At 39.7% G+C, this 25,392-nt stretch overlaps 1 protein-coding gene across 2 annotated transcripts in view; it reads left to right on the forward strand.

The window, feature by feature from the left end:
- LOC110677026 (potassium voltage-gated channel protein Shaw-like) overlaps nt 1-25,392 on the forward strand; it is a 319,054-nt gene that overhangs the window by 137,985 nt on the left and 155,677 nt on the right. For both annotated transcript variants that reach the window (XM_021847454.1, XM_021847452.1), the window contains exons 4-5: nt 14,382-14,531; nt 14,616-14,748. In XM_021847454.1, the coding sequence (XP_021703146.1) occupies nt 14,382-14,531; nt 14,616-14,748 (283 nt within the window). The remainder of the gene's footprint in view (nt 1-14,381; nt 14,532-14,615; nt 14,749-25,392) is intronic.

The following is a 25,392-nucleotide window of genomic DNA, read 5'->3' on the forward strand; positions in this document are numbered from 1 at the left end:
CAAATATGTCTTCAAGATCACCAAGCAAGGATTCCATTCACAAATTTTTCAAAGAGTTTGTCAGCAGTTTTTTCAACTTTGCTTTTGAAGTTCTTTCTAAAGTTCCTCTACAGGATTGTTCGAAATCGCAGCAAAAATTATATGATTTTTCCAGGTGTTACTTTAAGGATTTCTCGTTATATTTCACAAGGATTTTATGGACAATTAACAAGAATTCAATTGGAAAAAAATTATTCATGATATCTCAAAGAAGTTCTCCGAAGATCTGTCTGCATTTTCACAGATAATTAATTTTAAGATTTCTCTAAAATTAAGGAGCAACATCCCGCATTCCTTCAAAACTCTCTCGAAAATATTTTATTTTGTTTTTATATTTTTTCAAAAATACCTAACTAAGAAATCTAACACTCCTATAAAGTTCCTAGCGGAATACATTCATCTGTTCTTCAAAAAAATCTTCCGCGAAAATACTCAATGATTACCCGAGTAATGTATTCAGTAATTTCTTGGATAATTATATTATTCATTCCCTAATTTGCTTCAGAAGAAATAACCACAGGATCCGTTAGCGGTTGAGTTTTATTTAGACCCCCCTAACCATTCATTCCTAGGCACGGTATGCATCACACCATGATTTAGGGGTCACCTGTGAGATAGACTTTTACCACAGGAACAGGCAGTCCGTAGTGTTAATTCTTAGCCAATTGAAACAAACGCTACCGACACCACGCGGCTATCTAGGCTGATCGGAAAGAGGAGGTTAATAATGATGGTTAGTTCCTGACGTGTCAGTCAGTCATCAGCCTTCGAAATGGAAGGTAAAGATTCGAAAATCTAGGGCCGCTTTCAAAAGGGAAATCAGGCTTGAAAATCAAACTGTTTCATAAAGCTAGGCGCTGACCCTTTTAGAGTAACACTTACCGAGCTGTTATGGTATAGACCAAGCACCCTTCGATGCTGGCTAATCGTTTAAAATCTCATTACGAACAACGATCCGAAAACGTGGCCATGAATTTTGTACGGTATAGTCAGTCAATAGAAGCAACTGGCGAGGATCCGCAAGTGTCCATCGCCGACAAGTAATGAAGTGGTTAAAAGTAGTGAATGATCGAGGATTGAATGATAATAAATCTTCGAGCCGTTTTCGTGGAATACCTATAACATATGAAGTGTGCATACAATCGATTTCGTCAAGTCAAATCTAGTACACGACATTAAAGACATTGAGGTCGAAAAACGCATATCTGTCAAAGGCTACAATCTCTAGTGGGATTGAATATTACTGTACTAAATTCGAGGATTGAATGCCAAACATTTCAGCGTCATGCTAAGGACATGTTGAGGAAAGTGCTGCATAAGTGTATTAACGAATTTTCTAAAAATGTAGAAAATCCGGAAGCTAGTTCTACTTCTAATACGTACGACAGCGAGTGCCCCTCAAGGCTCTAGCCTCGGTTCAACTCCCTCAATGGGATGATAAACGGAGTCTTGCCATTGCTGTCGTCCATGTGTCGATTTTGCTGATGACGTGTCTCCGGATAAGCGGAGTCTAACTGTCATTTGTCCTTTCGACCTTTTGTCTTTCGACCTTCTGTACTTTCGACCTTTTATCTTTCGACCTTTTGTCATTTATTTATTTATTTATTTATTTATTTATTTATTTATATGTATTTCTTCATCTGACCTAGGTCTTAATGAAGTATGAAGTATGGCTGGGAAAGCCTGAAATAGGCATAAAACCCGCATCTTTTTGAAACAAGTAACACAACAAATTACAACAAAAGACACTTAAAATCTAAAACTAACAAACAAAGTGTTAAAAACCTAATATTACAAGATAAATACATTAAATAAAATCAAACTGTTCGAAGACTTCATTAAAACGAGCAACCATGTATCTAATAGGATCATGTTGCCCGTATCGGCTATTGCGCGCATCCATATTGAGAAAGTTGCGTCGTCTCAAAGGGCGTTCTGGGACATAGATACGCAACTCGTGGAGTATAGCTGGAGCATCAATTTCGCCTTTGAAGATCTTTCCTATGAAACTAGATTGCATTGAAACTCTCCTACTTTCCAAAGTATCCAACCCAAGCAGCATACATCGGTGCTCATACGGAGGAAGATGAATTCTATCACGCCACGGAAGATTCCTGAGAGCCAGTCGCACGAACTTCCGTTGCACAGCCTCGAAACGATCGATCCAAACTCTATTGTACGGGCACCAAACTACAACAGCAGCTTCCAAAATAGAGCGAACCAGGGCACAGTATAATGATTTGAAGCACAAAGGATCCGAGAAACCTTCTGCAATCTTAAATATGAAACCAAGCTGCTTGTTTGCTCTAGAAAGAACGTCCTCATAGTGCGGCCTGAATGTCAGCTCATTATCCAATGTCACTCCAAGATCCTTAACTTCGTTTTTACGTTCCAATGTTTGACCGGACAACGAATAATCGAAATGGATTGGATTATGTTTTCTGCTAAAAGTGATTGAGTAGCATTTCCTTACGCAGAGCTCAAGTTTATTACGCCTGCTCCAGCATTCGAAAGAATTTAAGGTCGCCTGTAATGCCAAACAATCTTCAACGCTATTGACCACCATGAAAATTTTCACGTCATCTGCATAAAGGACTCGTTCTCCGCGAGGCACAATGAAGGCAACATCGTTGATAAACAGAGAGAACAAGAGAGGTCCTAGATTACTTCCTTGTGGCACTCCTGAAGGAATAGCAAAAGAATCCGAATGAGCTGCCCCAATCCGTACTTTCATAGATCGGCCGGAAAGATACGATTCGAACCATCTAACGAGGCCTGGCGACATCCCCAACTTCTCAAGCTTTCGAAGGAGAATAGCATGATTCACACGATCAAATGCTGATTTGAAATCCGTATAGATGACATCGACCTGCTTTCCTGCGTCCATTGACCGAATGCACAGCGAGGTAAACTCGACTAGGTTAGTATTCACTGACCGTTTTGGAAAGAATCCGTGTTGAGCAGTAGAAATGTAATTCTTGCATGATTCGAAAAGAGCGTTATTCACTATTATTTCAAAAACTTTTGAACATGCTGTTAAAGATGTAATTCCTCTGTAGTTGGCAATATCACATTTGTCGCCTTTCTTAAAAATCGGAGAAAGCAAAGAAGTCTTCCACGCAGCGGGAAAGGTTCCTCGTTGTAGCGAGCAATTGAACAATTTCATTAATGGCACTAAAAGGGCAGCTGAACACCTTTTCAGCAAACATGACGGGATTCCATCTGGTCCAAGTGATGCTGAGTACTTAAGCTTTCGTAAAGCTTCAAGAACGTGATCTTCAGTTATTTCAAAGATACCGAAATCGATGCTCTCCGACGGAGTATTGCGTAAGGCCTCGGCTACTTGAGATGACGAGACATCTACGTCAGAAAAAGCAGCCTTGAAATGCTGTGCAAAAAGGTTGCACTTTTCAGCAGCGGTCTCCACAGTAGATTCTTCGTAATGCATTACAGACGGTAGTCCATCTTCCTTTCGCTTAGACTTCACAAAAGACCAAAAACGTTTTGGATAAAGACGAAGATTCCGTTGAGTTCGATCAACATAGCGAACATATGAAAGACGATTGTAGCTAACATACTTGTTGCTGGCCAGCACGAAGCGTCGTTTTAAAAGTGGTACGCGACTGCGTCTGTATTTCCGCAGTGCTGATCCCCTACGTTTTTTCAGTTTACGAAGGTAAGGATTAGTCCAAGGTGGTTTTAAAGGAGGGCGCTGAACCGGAACATGTCGTTCGATGATTCGCAGAACTTCATTGCTAAATGTGTCGACCATATCATTTAAGCTGCGAACAGAGTCGAGGAATTGCCAATCGATTGATGCAAGCTCATTGGAGAGCACATCATAATCTGCTCGATGAAAATCAAACCTTCTACATTCGAGAACGTGCTCAAATTTCACCGGCGTAGTTATCCTAATGCCGATTTCTAAGGCTGGGTGAGCTGTGTCGGGTACCACGAGCGATTCAACTGCTTGAGAGAGACGACATACAGGTAGCGTTCTTTCATTCACCAGCACTAAATCTAGGATCCTGTCGTACGCGTTTTTTATCGAATTGACTTGTGTTAGGCCATGGAAGCAGAAACCATCATACAGCGCACTACTAGAGGCACTGAGGCTTGTGCGTCCGGAGTCAATTTTAAAGCCTCCATCCTCAGAAGGAGACCACAGCATCTCAGGATGATTGTAGTCGCCGAAAAGAATGGCAAAATCATGTTGTTCCAAACCTGACATAACAGATTCAACAGATTCCAAATGCTGCTGAATGTCTAGTAGATCATTTTTGCGATCGGGTGGTAAATAAAGTACTCCAATACTAACAGCAAAACCTCGTAAACGGACCTTCACCCAGACTTGCTCCAAAGAACTGCTCACTGAAGATGGATCAATACAGGATTGCCAGCAGGACGAAACGGCTATTAATACCCCACCACCTCTAGTTTTTCTGCTGTTAAGTGGGCTGCGATCAGTTCTGTAGACTGAGTATGCATTACCAAATAACTGAGGTGAAAAGATACAATCGTCGAGCCAAGTTTCCGTCAGTACAATTATGTCATATTCTGCATCTGCAACTGCTACAAAAAACTGATCGATTTTGGTGCGAAGTCCTCTGACATTTTGGTAATACACTCGCAGTTCTGAATGAGATTCAGATGAAGAGTATCCACGAATTGAATGATGAACATCACTCCGGTTTGATCCCGCCGATATGTGCTGAGCGAAAGGCACAGTAGTGGCAGAAGTTGGAACACGAGCAACATCTTGGAAGAGACAATCTTGGCCCCCGTCAGACGACAAGCTAGAAGCGGGTAATATTACAGGAAGCGCACTGTTCGTGTGTATATCGTACTTGCATTTGTGATGATTTTGGAAGACCCCCTCTCCTGTCTCAAACACAGGACCAGGACGGCTGTTGAACGCTGGCTGGAGGGGCTCGACTGTGTTGAGCGGATTAGAGGCTTCCATCAGGCTGGAGGCAAGTGTGCGTCCTGGTGGATGATACTGCAGCGTTGAAGATCTTGTTAAGTTACTGGCGTTATGACTGGAATCGAGAGGCGTTTCAGGCAGTGAACAATTCGTATCGAAGTCGTACTTGCCTGAGTTCCGATTTTGGAAGACCCCTTCTTCTGTCTCAAACACAGGACCGGGACGGCTGTTGAACGCTGGCTGGAGAGGCTCGACTGTGTTGAGTAGAATAGGGGCTCCCATGAGGCTTGAGGCAAGTTTGCGTCCCGGTGGTTGATGGAATAGCGTTGAAGATAATGTTGTACACGTAGCGTAATGGCTGGAATTAAGATGTTTTTCAGGCGGCGAACAATTCTTATCGAAGACGTACTTGCCTGAGTTTCGATTTTGGAAGACCCCTTCTTCCATCTCAAGCACAGGACCGGGACGGCTGTTGAACGCTGGCTGGAGAGGCTCGACTGTGTTGAGTAGAATAGGGGCTCCCATGAGGCTTGAGGCAAGTTTGCGTCCCGGTGGTTGATGAAATAGCGTTGAAGATAATGTTGTACACGTAGCGTAATGGCTGGAATTAAGATGTTTTTCAGGCAGCGAACAATTCGTATCGAAGACGTACTTGCCTGAATTCCGATTTTGGAAGACCCCTTCAACTGTCTCAAACACAGGACCGGGACGGCTGTTGATCGCTGGCAGGAGAGGCTCGACTGTGTTGAGCAGATCAGGGGCTTCCATGAGGCTTGCGGTAAGTGTGCGTCCCGGGGGCTGATGGTGGTGCGTTGGAAGTAAAGTAGCATCGTAGATATCAAAAACTGTGGCTGGTTGAATGTCTTCTATTCCATCCTCATGTTGTCTGCTTCCATCGGAATACTCAGCGGATCGTTGTGTGCAAATGGAGGTCTTGGTCGCCAAAAATTTCCAGTTGCATTATCATTGGAAAATTCTCGGAAAACAAGTCCTTTTGGCCATGTGGAGGTGGAAAGCGCCTTTGGCTTTAATTCTGCATTCATACCAATTTTAAATGATACAAATGACAGGGTGCTAATATCTTTTCCTTTAGCTACCAGGCGAATGACTTGGATATCAGCGGTATTCAGACGTTGACATGCAAGCGCAGTTATCTGCTCTACGGAAACATCCCGTGCAACACGAGACAGATTAAGCCAAAATTTCGGTTGTGGTGCTGGAACAGTTTGTATTTCAGTAGATGGGGACAATGTACTGCCAGTTCCTTGCAAAAGTACTGGTTTTGATTTTGGCGCAGACAAATTTGCCGTGCTGAAAAGTCGACGTCCTCTTGTTGTAGGCAAAGCATCCATTTTAACACGTTGAGTTGTTTTCGGAGTAAATGAGTTTGAATTGATCAATGTAGCAAAATTTGTGCGAATCTCATTTTTCAGCTCCATCCAAATTTCTGATTTGAGGTGTTGCAGCGTGTCACTTTGAGAATGAATGGCTTGATCATGCCCAAAATCGTGTGCCGCACGAACAGTGTTCCGAAAACGGATATCTTTCATCAACGAAGTGCAAGATGGACAGAGCCAAAAAAGTTGCTGATTCTTCATCACTTCCTCAAAAGTGTCAGCAGACATACCGGTGCATCTTGGATGAAACGTTTCAGTGCAGAATCCCCGGCATCGCACGTGACTCTCCGTCGCATCACCGATACAGGCGGCACAAACCACAGACATATTTGAAAAATCACCAACTGACGATCGCAAAAACTTAAGAGACGACTTGTTGTTGAAAAACCACTCTGTTACCGAACGAGCGCGTAGCAATCGAGACAATCGAGTTATCGATCAACTATCGAAACGGAGACGAAAATATACGGTAGCGAGTGAAGTGTAGCTAGGGGACACTAACAAACCGCCGTGCGGAATGATAAACAAAAACAACTTTTTGTTCAACTAAAAGTATTTTTAAAATTTCTCAATTTTTTCTCACAACTGAGTATAAAACTCCACTATTTAACAGCAGTAGAGCTTTTTTTGCACAGTAAGACACTAAACTCAAGGGTAAGCGATGAAAGTAACACACATAAAACTTAATGAGAAAACGGTGCGAGTTGCATAGAAAATCACAACATATGGTAAGTGCTGTACCATAGATTCCATACTTCTGTACCACAAAGTAATGACTGTGAAACGATTATTTGCCAATATTAACCCTTCCTTTATTAAACTCCCTGGAGATTTTCCTTTATCTAACTTCGAAGTTCTAAATGAGATTAGAAAAAGTTGGTGTGGGGCCAAAACTAGACGTCGTGGGAGAAACAAGTTATTCCGTATGGTTTGAGATGGATTACTGATATAATTGAATATTTTTTGCTATATTTTTAATTGATTTACAATGGAAATATATATTATATTCAGAACCTTTTTGTATTGAAAAAGTGAAATAAGACTTTGGTAAGCTAGAGGGCAATACATTGAAAAATCTTTAAAAATACATACTCAGTTAGGTTTACTATTAGAATTGCAACTACATTACATCAACTACAATTGCTTAGTTTTTTTGTAACCGATTTATTAGGTATTTTTTGTTGGCAAAAAGCTTATGTGATGATTAAACTTTAAATAACAAAAATAGCATCAATCGGAGAAAAACAAATGAGAAACTGTGGTTGGAGACAAGTGGGTAGTGTCTTGTAAGAGAACTGACTGTAACTGAGTACAGGGTACTCCAGAAGAAATTCTACAAAGAATTCAATAAAGCCATCAGCTCGACTTCTATAAACAACATCATCAGTACAAATGTGAATGGAACTGGTCATTTAAACCTATCAACATAAATCTAGTTTAAAGATTTCATGTAAAAACCGTTTCATGTGTCTAAACGGCAATCTGGCTCCAGAGCATCGCTGGAATCATCCCGCTAACGCTGTATACTGCATACCTGATTATTAAGTGTTGTATGTACTCCTATATTATCCAGCCGGTCTTAAGTTAAGAAAAATGTTGGTATGCAAACACTGTGGCGTAAAATAACTATTTTTGGAGTAAGTGCTGCCGGCAGCCGTTATATCTCCCAGATTCTGACTATCAGGCGATGTAGACAAGTGACCAAGCACATCCTTGATGAGTTCCGATCATGTACCATTCTCTACAACTGTCTTGTTATTCTTGAGCTGTTGAACGGCGTCCTTTACTTCCCTAAAATTGCTATTGTCCAACGTTCCGAGGTAGTCGTTTTTTCCGCTGCCTTGAAACTCCGTGCTTGTCCTCAGCAAATGTTCGCCGTAGTGCTGCTTCCGCCTTTCAATCGCCTTGCCTCCGACTGAAGAAATTTCCCATCTTTATACTTATACATTTCGGCTCGCGACCTGAAGGCTTGTGGAATGCATTGAGATTTTGGTGAACTTTCGAGTTTCTCAGGTAACGAACAGCAATTTCATTCCTCCAGGCGTTGTTTTTTTTTTCTTTTGAAACAGGCGGATTTGCTCTCATTTCTGTTTATAATGCTCCACGCTCTTCTCCTCCACCTTCGTTGAACCAGTCGTTTCCGTCCAACGTACAATGTTCCCGCCAGCGCTGTTGATGGCTGTTATGACTGTAGTCAAAAAGCCCCCTAAAGGCGCTTCAGCATCTTTATCTTTCGTTTTTAATAACAGGAAGTTTTAGGTGCAGTTCGGCGATCATTGGCTGCGTTAGTTCATGTTATTACTCAAAAACGCTAAGCGATCGTAGTGAGGCATTTGCTCTGGCGCGACTAATGGTGCTGAGACAACCCAATAGCAAACAGAAATAGATCTGTTTGGATTATTGACAGTTAGTTCACAGCAAACATCACAGTAACTTCTGGTTTATAATGCTCGCCTCTTTTTTAAGAAGTAATAGCATGTCAGTATAGTATTATTGATATCGAAGACAGAAGTTCGGTGACTGTCACGTGGTTTTCTACCTCTAGTACCAGCACGCTTATGCTGTGTATGACAAGCGAGATTTTTCTACCAGTGTTGTGCAGAATACGATGCAACCACTGAAGTGTTCAAACGGATAAAATATGAGAATTCATATCTGAGTAAACCACCGGTTTAAACAATTTTACTAGCACACTGGAACAAGAAAATACGATTTGACCTTGGTGTTCAGCCGGTATCTTATCTAAATTGAGTTGTTTGTCAAATGCACATTGGAGTACCTATATTTCCTATCTCCGCATATCTTAGGTATTCACATTCCAGCTTGTCGAAACATCCAGTAATGTCAAATCACTACATTTTTGAATAGTTTATGACAAAATAAAAACATACACTAGTACCCTTTCGCAGGAAGCCAAAATATATACGCACAAAAATATGATTTATTACAAAACTGCCCCAAAACATGTCCTTCTTTGCATCGTTTCCACACACATAACTTTTTTCTCCCGCGACGAATATGTTTAGCTTTTTCTGGTCTCATTTGGAACTTTCAAATGATATATGGGTCATCTGTGTACATTCCGGGAACAAACTCTATACATTTTTGCCCAAAATCCTTTTGACATAAGAAATATCCTTCTACAGTCGACTCTCCATAACTCGATATTCATGGGACCATCGACTTATAGAATTATCGAATTATAGAATATACCGACGCAAAAAATCCCAAAATCGAAGGAACAAATTTCTGTACTTCCAATACACATATGATAACTTGTGTAAGAAAGCAATAATTTATTATTGATATTATTTTTAAAACTTTTAAAAATCTCATTATTTTTACTGACAATATATTTTTTTATTTTAATGTTTTTCAACATTTATTTTGAATTAGTTCAAATTTCCCCGAATAAGAAGGATTTCAAAATGGATATCGAGTTATAGAGGGAAATTTTCCTCTAATGTGACATCGACTAGTGGAGATATCGACTTATGGATAGCACGATGTATGGGAATTTGAAGTGACTGAAAAATCCGTCGAGTTATAGAATATCAAGTTGTGAAGAGTCGACGGTAGTTTGAAGGCTTGCTCCAAATTTTAGGATTAACCACCTGGTTCCGGAGTTATTCTTTTATTAAAATGGGTGTCGGAATGACCAATTAAAAAGTGGAATTGGCTAAGTTTTTACAATTATTAGCTTATAACGATGGAGACTGATGTCTAGAAGTCCATTTCCGGATGTTCCGGGGAACTGGTTCTGGGATTTATTTTTGAAAGCAAGTAATTACTATCATGCGATGCATCTAACTTCATGATTTATCAAATGATTGCATTGTATGTCCGAGCTGCATAGTACATAACCCATTTTGTCATTTTGGAACCAGTATCCGGGTTTCCGAGGAACCGTTTCCAGGGTCAATTACTAAAAATCAGTAAAAATTGTCATACGATACATCAAACTTCTTGAGTTTGAAATTTATTACTTTTTATGAGTACGCTGCATTGCCTGGGAGCTATTTGGTCGTATTGGAACCGATATCCTAATTTCCGAGGAACCTGTTCCGGTCAATCTTCGAAGGTGACTTAATACTATTATGCGACACATCAAACTACATGATTTTTTAAATGGTTGCATTCTATGGCTGAGCTACACAGTACTGTATCCATTTGACCACTTTGGAACCGGTTCCATTATTGAAAATCAGTAAACGTAGTTATGCAACACATCAAACTTAGTTATTTTTTATAATTCTTACATTCTATGGGTGAGCTGCAACACCTGGAACCTGTTTAACCACATTGGAACGAATACCCGAGATTCGGTAGAATCGATTCCGAAATATTTTTCGAGGATGAGTAAATACTGTAATGTGGCACACCCAACTTCATGGTTTTGCAAATTATTGCATTCCATAGCTAAACTGCATAGTGTAGAATCCATTTGGTAATTTTGGTATAGGTTTTCCTCTAATAGCTGCAGCATTTTCTCTAACAGCTGCAATGTTGATTGATTAAAAGTAATAATTGAAAATATTCAGGATATGGTCAATTCTGGGTAATCGTCAATTCTGGCAAAAGATTTACTGGTATATGATACTTTCTGGTGGATGTCATTCTGACGGCTAGTCTTCTGTCGAATAATTTTCTGACGAATATCGAACAATCCATAAAGAAACAGTTCATTTGCGGAAATTGAACATACAAAATTCTTCCAACATGGGTTCTATCAGGTATCAGAAGGCCGGCTCCAAAGGCACGTTCCCCACCAGTTGGGAGATTTGTGCCATCGCCATATTTGAGCCTATTTCATCATCTACCCGATGGGAGAGGAAAGGGAAGGGAAAGATGGGAGGAAATAGGAGTGGGGTCCCTTGAAGAGGGAAGATCGCATAAGCGAAATGAGAGCATGTAGCTCCATACCACAATGGGTTCGAACAGCGCCCTAAAAAGGGCACTGCAAAACGCATGAGCGTAAAGAGAGCCTATAGCTCATTACCACAGCGGGTTAAGAATAACAGAATGTCCTGAAGATTCAGGCTTCTGAATTCAGTTTCACTTAATAAGTGTTTACCAAGTAATTGGAATCGCATTTGCGCAAAAACTGGACAGTTACATATCAGGTGATACGAAGTTCCATAATCGGAGTCACAACTATCACACACAAATGAGTCAGCACGCTGAATATTTGCCATGTGATAGTTGAGTCGGCAGTGGCCTGTCAACGCTCTGACCAAGAGACTGCAATTCTGCTTTGACAGATTTGTTAAATACTTCGCCACCTTTGGAGATGGCTCAGTAATATACAATTTTGTTTGACGACACGACTCCAAACTATTCCAATATTGCTTGTGCTGAGTTGCCGCCCAAGAGTTTATCTGAAGCTTCACCCAGCACTTCGAAATTGGAATAGCCGGCTCAGGGCCAATGAAGTCATGCGATGCTCCATCGCGAGCTAGCTCATCAGCCAATTCATTTCCAGCGATGGAAGAATGGCCAGGTACCCATACAAGGTTTACAGAGTTGACTGAATTCAGTTCCTCAATTTGAGTTCGACATGCGATAACAAGCTTCGACCTTGAGTTGGCCGAAGCGAGAGCTTTTATAGCAGCCTGACTATCTGAACAGAAGTATATGACTTTACCCATTACGCGCTGTTGGAGTGCTGATTGCACTCCACACATAAGAGCAAATATTTCCGCCTGAAAAACGGTGCAGTTTCTACCAAGTGAGTAAAACTGATTCAGCCTTAGCTCACGAGAATATACTCCTGCACCAGCTCTACCTTCAAGAAGGGAGCCATCAGTGTAACATACTATATTGCTTGATATACTTCTTTCCAAATAGCCAGACGTCCACTCTTCCCGTGAAGGGAATTGTGTGGTAAATGTCCTGTAAGGAAAGTTACAAGCAATTGTGAGATCACTTGGAGCAAGGACAATTTTGTCCCAATTCACCAAAAGTGGAAACAACGAAGTGTGTGTAGATCTACGATTCACTGGATTTTTCTCCAGTAGATCCAGTACCCATAAACGGTAAGAGCAAGAAAGTGCTTCTTGTTTAAGATATATGTGTAGTGGCGCAACGTCGAAAAGGGCCTCGAGCGCTGCTGTGGGAGTTGTAGAGAACGCACCAGACATCGCCATCAAGCACATCCTTTGGAGATGGCCCAATTTTGATTGGATTGTTCTCACTTCGCCCTTTTGCCACCACACAAGACATCCATATGCCAATATTGGTCGAACAACTGTTGTGTAAATCCATTTGATATATTTGGGTTTGAGGCCCCAAGTTTTACCAAAGGTTCGCCGGCATTGACCGAAGGCCATGCAAGCTTTTTTGACTCTGAAATCAATGTGAGGTGTCCATGAAAGTTTGGAATCTAGAATGACTCCAACATACTTTACTTGATCAGTCACATTAATCTCAGTGCCAAAAAGACGTAAAGGTCGAATTCCATCGCGGTTTCGTCTTTCCGTAAAAAGAACAATAGATGTTTTATTCGGGTTAACCGAAAGGCCATATTGGCGACACCAACTCTCGACTACCTGAAGAGCACTTTGCATCAGGTCGAATAGGGTGCTTATGCACATACCAACTATCAGAGCTAGATAGTCGTCGGCAAATCCATAGGTTGGAAAACCGCAATTATTGAGTTGCCTCAATAGCGTATCTGCTACGAGATTCCACAAAAGTGGTGATAAGACTCCCCCTTGGGGGCATCCGCAAACACTCAATTTTCGAATCGCTGCTTGACGCAATGTCGAGAAGAGATGTCGGTTTTTGAGCATTTGATGAATCCAATTGGTAATCATTGTAGGTAGCCCATGGTTTCGTGCGGCTTCCAATATGGCATCGAAAGACACGTTATCAAAGGCACCCTCAATATCCAAGAAAACACCCAAGCAGGATTGCTTCTGAGCGAATGCTTTCTCGATATCGTATACAACTTTGTGTAAAAGAGTCACAGTGGACTTTCCAGATTGGTAAGCATGTTGATTCACATGAAGAGGCATGTTTGCCAAATAAACATCACGGATGTGATGATCGATAATGCGTTCCAGACATTTCAGAAGAAAAGAGGTCAGACTGATTGGTCTAAAACTCTTCGCTTCCTCATACGACGCACGTCCTCCTTTTGGGATAAACTTTACAGTAATATCACGCCAGGATTTGGGAATGTACCCGGTAGCAAAACTGCTTACAAGTAGCTTTTTCAAAACATGTTTGATAAACTCAAATCCCTTTTGGAGCAGAACAGGATAAATCCCATCCGCTCCTGGAGATTTAAAAGGAGCAAAACTATTAAGTGCCCATTGAATCGATTCTGACGAATATCGAACAATCCATAAAGAAACAGTTCATTTGCGGAAATTGAACATACAAAATTCTTCCAACATGGGTTCTAAGTACAGGACCCAACAAAAAGTTGTCATAACAATATCCATCTTCCATTTCCATAAGCTTGAAATAACCTACCCGGTATTTTTATACGCAAACAATCTCCAGGCCACATTAAAGTGAGCTTAACCTCCAACCGGTAAAAGTGCTCTCCGCCGCCAGTCAAGTTGTAATAAACCCATAAGCAAAATCATCCCAACAACAAGAGAAAACAAGTTTCAAAAACTTTGGACTGACTCGCCAGCTCGCCTGATGGAAAATAAAATGCCTCGGTTGGGGACAGAAGAGGGCGAAGACGGGAGCACAGGATTTGTTTAAAGCACATGAATCCTTGATGATGTTTACTCTGTTGTCGTTCACTTTCGCCCGACCTCATCGTCAAAATCCCTCTCGACTTTATACGGACGACACAACGATGATCTAGTCATGTTTATTCTTCCATATGCCAGACATGTTATTAAAAGTTGTTTGATTTTTCTACCGTTGGCTTTCATATTCTTTTTCGTGTTTTTTTTTTCTCGTCCTGTTCTCTTCGGATTACGATACGGCGACACCATCCTATGGTGGCATACTTGCACATCTATGACCGTGACCGGATGACGACCGGTCGATGCATGCAGATATGAAACGTACAAAGCAACCCTCAAGAAGATTCCTGCTACTCGACTCTCGCGTCTGACCGAGGCACTGGCCAATTACGACCCGATACTGAACGAGTACTTTTTCGATCGACATCCGGGTGTATTTGCCCAAGTGCTTAACTACTACCGGTGAGTTGCTGCTAAGCTGTAGTTATTCATCTCAACGTCAATTACTCATTTTTATCTTCTACTTTTTCCCCGTACATATGATAGCACCGGAAAACTGCACTACCCGACGGATGTCTGCGGACCACTGTTCGAAGAGGAGCTGGAATTTTGGGGTCTGGATTCTAATCAGGTGGAACCGTGCTGCTGGTCAACGTACAGCGTGCATCGGGATACTCAGGTAAGCGCTGATTAATACTAAGACCGTTGATGGTGGTTTTAATGATGTAAGATACAACAGTTTTGATCCAACATTATGGTAATCAGCCGTCTGTCGACGGATGTTTCAAAGTTTTTAAAACCGTTGTATTCCATTTGTAACTAGCCATCGGTCAAGATAGTATAGCTACTTATTATCGCATCTGACATATGTATTGCAACGTATTTAACCTTGTCATTTTGTGAATCAACTCGAAAGAGGGACGCACAGTGGCATATGACCGAATAAAACATTAACAATTTATGTTCTCAAAATCAATTGTTAACAGTTTTATAAACTTATACACCATTGAATGAAGTTTCCCCAAAATTTTAAATTGATCAGTTTTGTTTTTAGATTTTTGACAGTGCAGAGAAGTCAGCGAAATCGAACTGCTTTAAATTAGCCAGCTATAGTTTCCCTAGATAAACTGTATCTCATCTAAACAAATTTATAATCAGTTTCAGTTCAATAGGCTTAATTTGAAACGTAGCCTTCGTTTTTACGACTATTTTTTGTTTTTTTTTTTTAAACTCGTCCAATTGCTTCAAAAATTTCACGAAGAAATATGTCAGATATATTCAGAAATTCTTCCAATGACACTTCCAAAGACTTCTCTAAGAATTCTTCCACAGATTGTTCAAGAAATTCTCATGAAAATTCTCAAAGGGAATCCTACAGGATTCTGCCAGGGATTCCTCCTGATGTTTCACCATCTATTTTTATCCCAGGAACTCCTTAAAGTATTTTTTCATGACTATTTCTCAAAAAAATCGTTGTAGAAAATTCCACCACGAAATAACACTGTTCGACAAAAAAAGTCGATCTGAATGCACAGAGACCGGACAACCCGGGCTTGACAGTATAAAAATAAACAAAAATAATGGCGTTTTCAGAATGTTCGTGTCTGGCCCAGGTCATTTTTAAAATATACTTGAACTTTTTGCATTTTTTATTTAAAAATCCAATCTAATCAATAAACCGACACAGTGTTTTATATTCAGGACAGCGGAATTCATGTACCATATAATGTTTTAAACATTAAGTCCAATATGAAGAGTTGTAATAAGATTTGCAGGAAACCCTCCCCCCTTTTTTGCACCCTCCCCATTTTTAAAGTATCGCAAATGATGGAATATTTGATATACAGGGGGTTGTCAAAATAACTGGGACAGGCAAAAATTGGGCCAACTTTGGAATGCTGTAACTTTGACAAAAATTGACCGATTTCAATTCTTTAAGAAGTAATGGACGGGTCAACTAATCTAGTTTTGAGGTGCATCCACGGAGATGAACTATGACCACCGGATACCGGTGATAATCCGGATTTCCGGAAGCATGTCTTATGCAGTAAAATTATGACATGTTTTTAGCAAAGGTCTCGGCTAAAAATTCAAAATTTTATTACACATGAAGATAGAAGATCAAATTCTGAAGCGATTGGTGCGCCAAGTATTAAGATGGATCCAGAAACAACCAAGATATGGCCATTTCCCCGGAATCGGTGCCGGTAGTGGATCCGAATTGGGATCAAACAATTTATTCACTCAAAATGTGTCGCGCAATATTGTTTTCACCCTAGCTTATCATAAAATACCCTATTATAAATTGAGAAAGAGTCTTGTACAGATTTGGCCACTCATGGAGCCGCCAAGTGCCCGGGGGAACCTTGCATAGGGGACATTTCGATTTTGACACCAAAGCATATTATGCGACGGCTCATTCTTCATGTCTTGTCGTAAATAGGGCAACTGTAGACTCAAAACGGATAGTTGACTACAGTGACTACTTCCGGGACCACCGGATGTCCCCGAGGGAACCTGTAATTAGGGACAATTGAAATTGAACTCCAATACATATCGTGCGACGGTTCATTTTTCATGTCTCGTGCTAAATAGGGCTAATGTAGACCTAAAATGGATAATTGACTACAGTGGCCACTTTTGGGACCACCGGAATTTCCCGGAGGAACCTGTCATTGGGGACATTTCTGTTCTTACACCAAAACATATCATGCGACGGCTCTTTCTTCATGCCTTGTCGTAAATGAAGTAACTGTAGACTCAAAATGGGAATTTATTTGAATTGGCCACTTTTGGGACCACCGGGTGTCTCCTAGGGAACCTATGATCGGGGACAATTGGAATTGAGCTCCAATACTCATCGTGCAACGGCTCATTCTTCATTTCTAGTCATGAATAGATCAACTTTAGACCGAAAATGGGTATTTAACTAGAATGGCCACTTTGGGGACCTCCTATAGTTCCCTAAGGAACCTATCATTGGGGACATTTAGATTTTTACACCAAAACATATCATGCGACAGTTCGTTCTTCATGTCTTGTCGTAAATAGGGCAACTGTAGACTCAATGTGTATATTTTAATATTGTGGCCACTTTTGAGACCACCGGATGTTCCAGAGGGAACCTGTAATTAGGGACAATTGAAATTGAACTCCAATACATATCGTGCGATGGTTCATTTTTCATGTCTTGTGCTAAATAGGGCTATTGTAGACCTTAAGTGGATATTTGACTACAGTGGCCACTTTTAAGACCACCGGAATTTCCCGGAGGAATCTGTCATTGGGGACATCACAGCCTCCCTCAAGGATATCCGGTGGTCACAAAAGTGGCCACTGTAGTCAAATATCCACTTAAGGTCTACAATAGCCCTATTTAGCACAAGACATGAAAAATGAACCATCGCACGATATGTATTGGAGTTCAATTTCAATTGTCCCTAATTACAGGTTCCCTCTGGAACATCCGGTGGTCCCGGAAGTAGTCACTGTAGTCAACTATCCGTTTTGAGTCTACAGTTGCCCTATTTACGACAAGACATGAAGAATGAGCCGTCGCATAATATGCTTTGGTGTCAAAATCGAAATGTCCCCTATGCAAGGTTCCCCCGGGCACTTGGCGGCTCCATGAGTGGCCAAATCTGTACAAGACTCTTTCTCAATTTATAATAGGGTATTTTATGATAAGCTAGGGAGAAAACAATATTGCGCGACACATTTTGAGTGAATAAATTGTTTGATCCCAATTCGGATCCACTACCGGCACCGATTCCGGGGAAATGGCCATATCTTGGTTGTTTCTGGATCGATCTTAATACTTGGCGCACCAATCGCTTCAGAATTTGATCTTCTATCTCCATGTGTAGTAAAATTTTGAATTTTTAGCCGAGACCTTTACTTAAAACATGTCATAATTTTACTGCATAAGACATGCTTCCGGAAATCCGGATTATCACCGGTATCCGGTGGTCATAGTTCATCTCCGTGGATTCACCTCAAAACTAGATTAGTTGACCCGTCCATTACTTCTTAAAGAATTGAAATCGGTCAATTTTTGTCAAAGTTACAGCATTCCAAAGTTGGCCCAATTTTTGCCTGTCCCAGTTATTTTGACAACCCCCTGTATATCAAATATTCCATCATTTGCGATACTTTAAAAATGGGGAGGGTGCAAAAAAAGGGGGGAGGGCTTCCTGCAAATCTTATTACAACTCATCATATTGGACTTAACGTTTAAAACATTATATGGTACATGAATTCCGCTGTCCTGAATATAAAACACTGTGTCGGTTTATTGATTAGATTGGATTTTTAAATAAAAAATGCAAAAAGTTCAAGTATATTTAAAAAATGACCTGGGGCAGACACGAACATTCTGAAAACGCCATTATTTTTGTTTATTTTTATACTTTCAAGCCCGGGTTGTCCGGTCTCTGTGCATTCAGATCGACTTTTTTTGTCGAACAGTGTAATTCAGATTTTTTCAAAAACTTTTCCAAGGATTTAAATATCATTTAAATATTCATTCAAAATCATTGAAAGAATATGATTTCACCAGTTCAGACATTTTTCAGAAATTTTCCTTCGGAATCCTTCAAAAATTTCGCCAAGTATTCCACCTGGAATTCCTACAGAGTTCTACCAGGGACTCCTCCAGGAACTCCTTCTTCAGAGGGGGATTCCTCATGAGATTACTGTGAAGAGTTTTCAAGGAATTTGTACATCGATTCCCTCAGAAATTTCTCCAGAAGTTTCTTCAGAAATTTCTCAAGGAACTTAATGTACATATTGCTAAGAGATAACTCAAAACTATTTTTGAAAACTTCTTCAGGTACTCCAGTGTTACCTTGCAGGATTTCTTAAAGATTCCCCAAAAATTCCTCTAAGGATACATGTAGAGATTCAACCAGGAATTCATCAAAGATTCCTACATATAATCCTACAGGGTTCTACCAAGGATTGATCTAAAAAATACTCTGGTACTACCCAAGGAATTTCTCTCTGGAATTTTGCCGCCCAATAATTCAGAGGTCTTTTTTTAAAACTCCGGCAAGGATTTCAGACTTTCTCACATAGATTTAACTATGACATAATTCAGATACTTTCCAGAAATTTCTCCAAGGATTCATTCTGAGACTCCTTTCTGTATATTTCCACAGATTTCGCCAGAAATTCTTCCAAGAAATCCCAAAGGGACTTCACCAGGGTTCTGCAATATCTCGGGGAATTTCTCCACAATATTCCGTCAGGATTTCATCTAGAAACTTCTCCAGCAATTTTTCAAGGAATTGATCTAGGCAAAATTTACCGCTTTATAATTCAGAGTATTTTAAGCAGTCCTCCAGGAATTTCTTCATAGATTTCATCTCGACATGATGCAGATATTTTCCCGAAATTTTTGCAAGGATTCTTTCGAAAATTCCTCCTGAAATTCCATTAGAATTTCACCAAAGATTCCTCCAGAGACTCTGCCAAGATTTATTCTTTCAATTTGTCCAGGAATTCCTAAAAATGATCTTCCAGGGATTTCTCCTGGGCATTTTCCAGTGATTCCATCAGGAATTTCTCCAAAATCAATTTCAAAGATATTTTGAGGATTTTTTTTAAATAATTTTGCCAGGAAATAAAAGATATTTTCAAGAACTTCTTGAGAACGATTTTTCTAGGGATTCCTCCAGGAATTCTTTTAGGATTTTGCCCTAGCATTCACTCAGGAATAACTCCAGAACATGTCAACAGGAAATCATTCAATGATTTTTTTTTCGAAAACTCATCCAGAGAATCGAAATCCTTCAAAGAATTCCTTCGAAAACTTCACCATGAAATAATTCAGTATTTTTGAAAAGGGTACACCTGAGACTTTTCAAGGAATTTTCCAGGGAATCTTCCAAGAAGGGTTCCAGCATTTTTTCAGGAATTCCTCCACAGAATTTCATTAACTCCTTCAGGATTGTTTTTTGAATTGCTCTAGGAAAATTTCACCACTAAATAATTAGGAGTTTTTTTTCGAAAACTCCTGTAGCTATTTCAGCCATACCTCTCTAGATATACATTACACCAGAAATTTCTTGAAGAATTCCCCCAGACGCTCTTCCAAGGGTTCCTCCTAGAATTCTCTGGAATTTTTCGACGATTCCTTCTGGAATTTCCCCACAAGCTGCTTAATTTATTTCTTATGGGATTCCTCTACGATTGTTTCGACAAGAAATAAGAGATATTTGCGAGAACTTCTACATGGATTTCAGTATTTCTTTGAAGAATTTCTTCAAAGATTGCAGCAAGAAAGAAATTTCCAGAAATTCCCTCAGGAATACCATAGGAGACTCCTCCGAGAATTACCCTTGGAATTTCTCTCAAAGCTTCACCAGTTATTTCGTCGGGGATTCCCTCAGTAAACACTTCGCAATTTCTCCAGAAAATTACTTTGATGATTCCTCCAGAGAACGGTTTTCCTGAGAGTTGCTCAATGTATTTTTTTCAGGATTTTTTCTAGGGCTTTTTTCAAAAATTTCTCCGTGGATTTTACTAAATATTCTTTCCGGATTTCATCTCAGATCTCGTCATAGAATACCGCTGAAAATTGTATGAACCGTGGTCTTTTTCACCAGTGATAACTACAGTAAGTTCGGTGTCTGGCCATTTGACCGAATGCCGTTTGGCCGACCGCCTTTTGGCCGAATGACATTTGGCCGAATGGGTCGTTTGGTAGAATCAAGAACAAAAAAAAACTTTTTTTTTTCAAGGCTGATGTGTAGGATTCATAAGTGTGGCCCAAAAACCTATTTGCTAGTTAACTTGTTGATCTTTATGATGTGGCGAGACGTCATGTTTGTCGCTATATAAGTGTTCCAAGAGAATACTTAAAACTATCCGTTCATTCAGGATGAAGATGTGAACTAGCGTCAAGACTCTGAGCACATGGTTGGTTCGTCTCTGGGCTACCAACGGTGTGCTAGGGTTTGAAATGTTTTTGATAATTTCATAAGAAATTTTTCCTTCTTTTGAACAATGCATATTCTGTCAACTTCTACTGGTTTCATTACTATTGACAATAATTTAGCTTATATGCTAATTTTAAATTTTACCTTCTTTAAATCATCGGCAGTTCTTTATAGTTATAGTGATAGAAAAATAATTTGCATTACATTAGCTTAAATTTGTTTTAATCATAGGCTGTTTTTTCATATTTTAATATGTTTCATAGTGAATGGAGCTATGGCTTATTATACCTTCATAGAGACTTATTAAAAATTAAACCGAAAGACACGGGGAATACTTACGTTACAAAATCTAACCGTTTCTCTGATGTGGAAAGAAGAAGCCAAACTTGTGGTTGCTAGAAATCAGTTAATTTACTAAGTACTATCAGAAGGATTGGAGCAAATCAGTACTATAGAAAGCATTAGCATAAGCATAAGCATAGATGACCGTACAATTCGTAGTTGCTACTCCGTGATTGACCAGAACAATCGAAGTTGCACAGAGATGAAATGAATTGGGCTTGGGATTAGCTTGCCACTCTCAATGTGCACAAATCAAGAGCTGAAATTTTAAAAGTCAATAACGGCGCCGGCCACGTCCTTACGGTCATCGGGGAAGCGAAGGAATGTTAGTGTGACTACCGTTGTTACTAGAGACCGAGATCACCTCTGCATCTCCATGGTTGCCATGGAAAGGATATTGGGTTAAAGGGTAAGGTAGAGATCTGGGAGTCTCCAATTTTTAGTGATGCGATCCATTATTTGCGAAATAATTTGATAATCGCGTTGTAGGCCGGACAGGTGTTCATCGCTCGCCCACGCAAGGCCAAGCGACGCGATAGATAGATCAAACACTATTAGGCACACTACGGCGCGAGAACACTACGCGCGACATGTTTGATCTTGCCTTCATCACCCGCCCCCGCAGGAGCAAGCGTCGAGATCGAAAGATCAAACACTAATCTGGAGCAAATCAGTGCTACAGAAAGACGAACAAATCGTAAACCGTTTTAGTAACTGTCAAAAGCTGACTTACAAACGCAATGGGAACATCTATGCTGGCAGCTAATATGGTCATTTCATCGTCCTCCCATATCTTCAGAAATACTGGATCAACTGGTTAAGCTTCTCACACAGACAAACAGACGTCACACTCTCACCGATGTCCATCGACCACCTTTTTAACGGCCGATTCAAATATATGGTAGGTGGCCAATCCACCACCCGCAGCGCTCGCATCGTTTTTGTTCGCGTTTGACGTTTACACACTACCGCCATCTGTTGATCCATCGGCCAAACACACCGATTTTAGCATTGGGCGTACATGTCATCGTGACTATGATTTTGATCGGGATTTGTTCTAAGTGTTACGTCTGTTTGTCTGTGCTTCTCACTTCCATGCTTGAGAAGCTCGACCGGGATCTCGTCCGTCTAAGCAGCCTTACAGTTTTTCAGGTCACTGACAGCATTTGCATTAACGTTGGGCGATTTTGAATCGATGTTCCGAAAATCTATGTTTTCATTCTGATTAATCGATTTTTTGAATCGATGTTTGGAGCACCCAAAATCGGGTGAATCGATTCTCTTCATTCGATTTTTCGATTCGATTCATTTTTTTGGAATCGATAAATATTTCTTAATGAGTTACTGGAAAAGAACACAAATTTTGAACTGGCCTTTAAGTAATAAATCTGTTCAGTTCATTTCCAAACTTAATTTAATTGAGAGATGTTTAAATAGGATTCAAATGCATTTGGTCTTATTTCAAACTTCATAAATTTCAATTTACATCCGATTCGAATCGATTCAAAAACATCGATGTAGAGGATTCGATTAAATCGATGAATCGATTCGGCAGTTCAAATGTGAATCAATTCCGTAACATCGATGTTCTGGACAAATTTGCCCAACGTTAATTTGCATTCTCTCCTGTTGGGAGATTTCGGACCTCTTAACAGAAGCTGCACAGTGTTGTTCTGTGCCAAGTTTTTTAAACTGCGAATAATGTTTATTAAATTATGTAACCTTAAAATTACCGAATTCATTGCTACTCACAACTGGTTCTTCTTCTTTCTGGCGTTACGTCCCCACTGGGACAGACCCTGCTTCTCAGCTTAGTGTTCTACTGAGCACTTTCACAGTTATTAGCTGAGAGCTTACTATGCCAATGACCATTTTTGCATGTGTATATCGTGTGGCAGGTACGAAGATACTCTATGCCCTGGGAAGTCGAGAAAATTTCCAACCCGAAAAGATCCTCGACTGGTGGGATTCGAACCCACGACCCTCAGCTTGGTCACGCTGAATAGCTGCGCGTTTACCGCTACGGCTATCTGGGCCCCGTACTCACAACTGGTCTCCTTAGTAAATTCTACCCCAACAATCTTAATTCGAGTTTCCTAATAGAGTGATTCCAAGCAGCAGCACCAAAATTTGGTAAATTTTTTAATTCATTTTTTTCTATTGAGCTGAAACTTTGCACAGTTTTCCAGTTCCATCTAAATCGTCATTTTCCGATATCAAATCTTCAAGTTGAGTCACGACTAACTTTTCAAAAGGGTGTATGTGAAAATGGTTCAAAAATATTCAAAAAGCTGCACAGCAAAAACGGTTTGTTCGATTGTTAGACAACTAAAGAAACAAAGTTAGACAACTAAATAAAGATTCCAAAAAAAAAATACACACAGTAAAAAAAATTTTTTTATGCATTAAATATCTCAAAACCCTATCGGAATACCAACGTAATTTTTTGAGGGAAAACGGTCCACTATATTAGCTATCTACCATAAAAATTTGGTGATGGTAAACCAATAAACAAAAAAGTTATGACATTTCAAACATGTCACAATTTTCACATTTAGTAGAAAAAAAAATTTTTTTTTTCGGTGTAAATTATTACGGGAACCGCAGTTTGTTGCTGATTTTATTGTTAAGGGCCTTGCGTGAATTAAACAAGTCGTTTTCATGTATTCATTAGTATTATGCATATTATATGTATAAATATTATGTATATGTATAAATATTATATGTATATGTATATATGTATAAATTAAAATGAATTAACAGATTACACGAAAATAATTCTTTTTTTACCAGGATATTTTTTTTAGAGTATGATCGATGAGTTTCTAAATGTTATATATAAACTTTATATATGGGGCCCAGATAGCCGTAGCGGTAAACGCGCAGCTATTCAGCAAGACCAAGCTGAGGGTCGTGGGTTCGAATCCCACCGGTCGAGGATCTTTTCGGGTTGGAAATTTTCTCGACTTCCCAGGGCATAGAGTATCTTCGTACCTGCCACACGATATACACATGCAAAAATGGTCATTGGCATAGTAAGCTCTCAGTTAATAACTGTGGAAGTGCTCATAAAAACACTAAGCTGAGAAGCAGGCTTTGTCCCAGTTGGGACGTAACGCCAGAAAGAAGAAGAAACTTTAAAAGTTTTGGATTTGGGTATGCGTTATGAGATCATGAAAACATTTTATTAATACTAATTTATTTATTTATTGTTATTCAATTTTTTTACAATATCGAACACTTTTGCATCATTATCAGTACAGTTCGAGTACCGTGATGAATCAATACCCGGACGCTTAAGCATTGCCAAATGATCTGATACTAATATCAATCCATTTCCGTTTTATTTTATGAATGTTCCATCATGTCGCGAATCATTTGGACATTATTCTTCATGAAAATGACAAGTTTTCTAGTTAAAATAAAGAATTTAATACTAAAATAACGATATTAGTTATACAAGTCTTGTTTTTAAATCCGGACGTATGAATCGAATAGCCGGACACATTTGAATCAAATTCCGGACACTCGTACTTTAGATGGCAAAAATCAAACTAAATTTATAAAAATGCATTCAAATGCGACCATTAGGCTACGTTTAATGAAACTAATTACATGGAAACACATAATAATGCTTTGAAAAATGAACTATTAAGAATATTTCATATTTTGGTTACTTACTCTTTTTGGTTGTAGTATGAATCAGATTACCTGCAATAATCATTATCGGCATTTATTCCACGATTATTCAATTTTCATCCAAACATTCACTTTTTCTAGCCTTCCTTTAAGTTTTCTCCGTATTTTTCTTCCCTAATAATTAATTACTGAAGAAAAATATAACTCGAACGCGTAGCGTCCGGATTTAAAAACCATGGTTCACTGAACCGGACACTCATTATTCGCTTGAAAATTATCCTTCTACACTACTTTTCATCGCTCCGACATGTTTAAACTGTTCATTAACTAGTTTGTACACACTATTGTTACCAACAATTCACAAACAACGAACTTTTCTATGAATTTTCGTTCACTCAACG

This window comes from Aedes aegypti, chromosome 2, assembly GCF_002204515.2.
Source record: "Aedes aegypti strain LVP_AGWG chromosome 2, AaegL5.0 Primary Assembly, whole genome shotgun sequence".
Classification (NCBI taxonomy): Eukaryota; Metazoa; Arthropoda; class Insecta; order Diptera; family Culicidae; genus Aedes; species Aedes aegypti.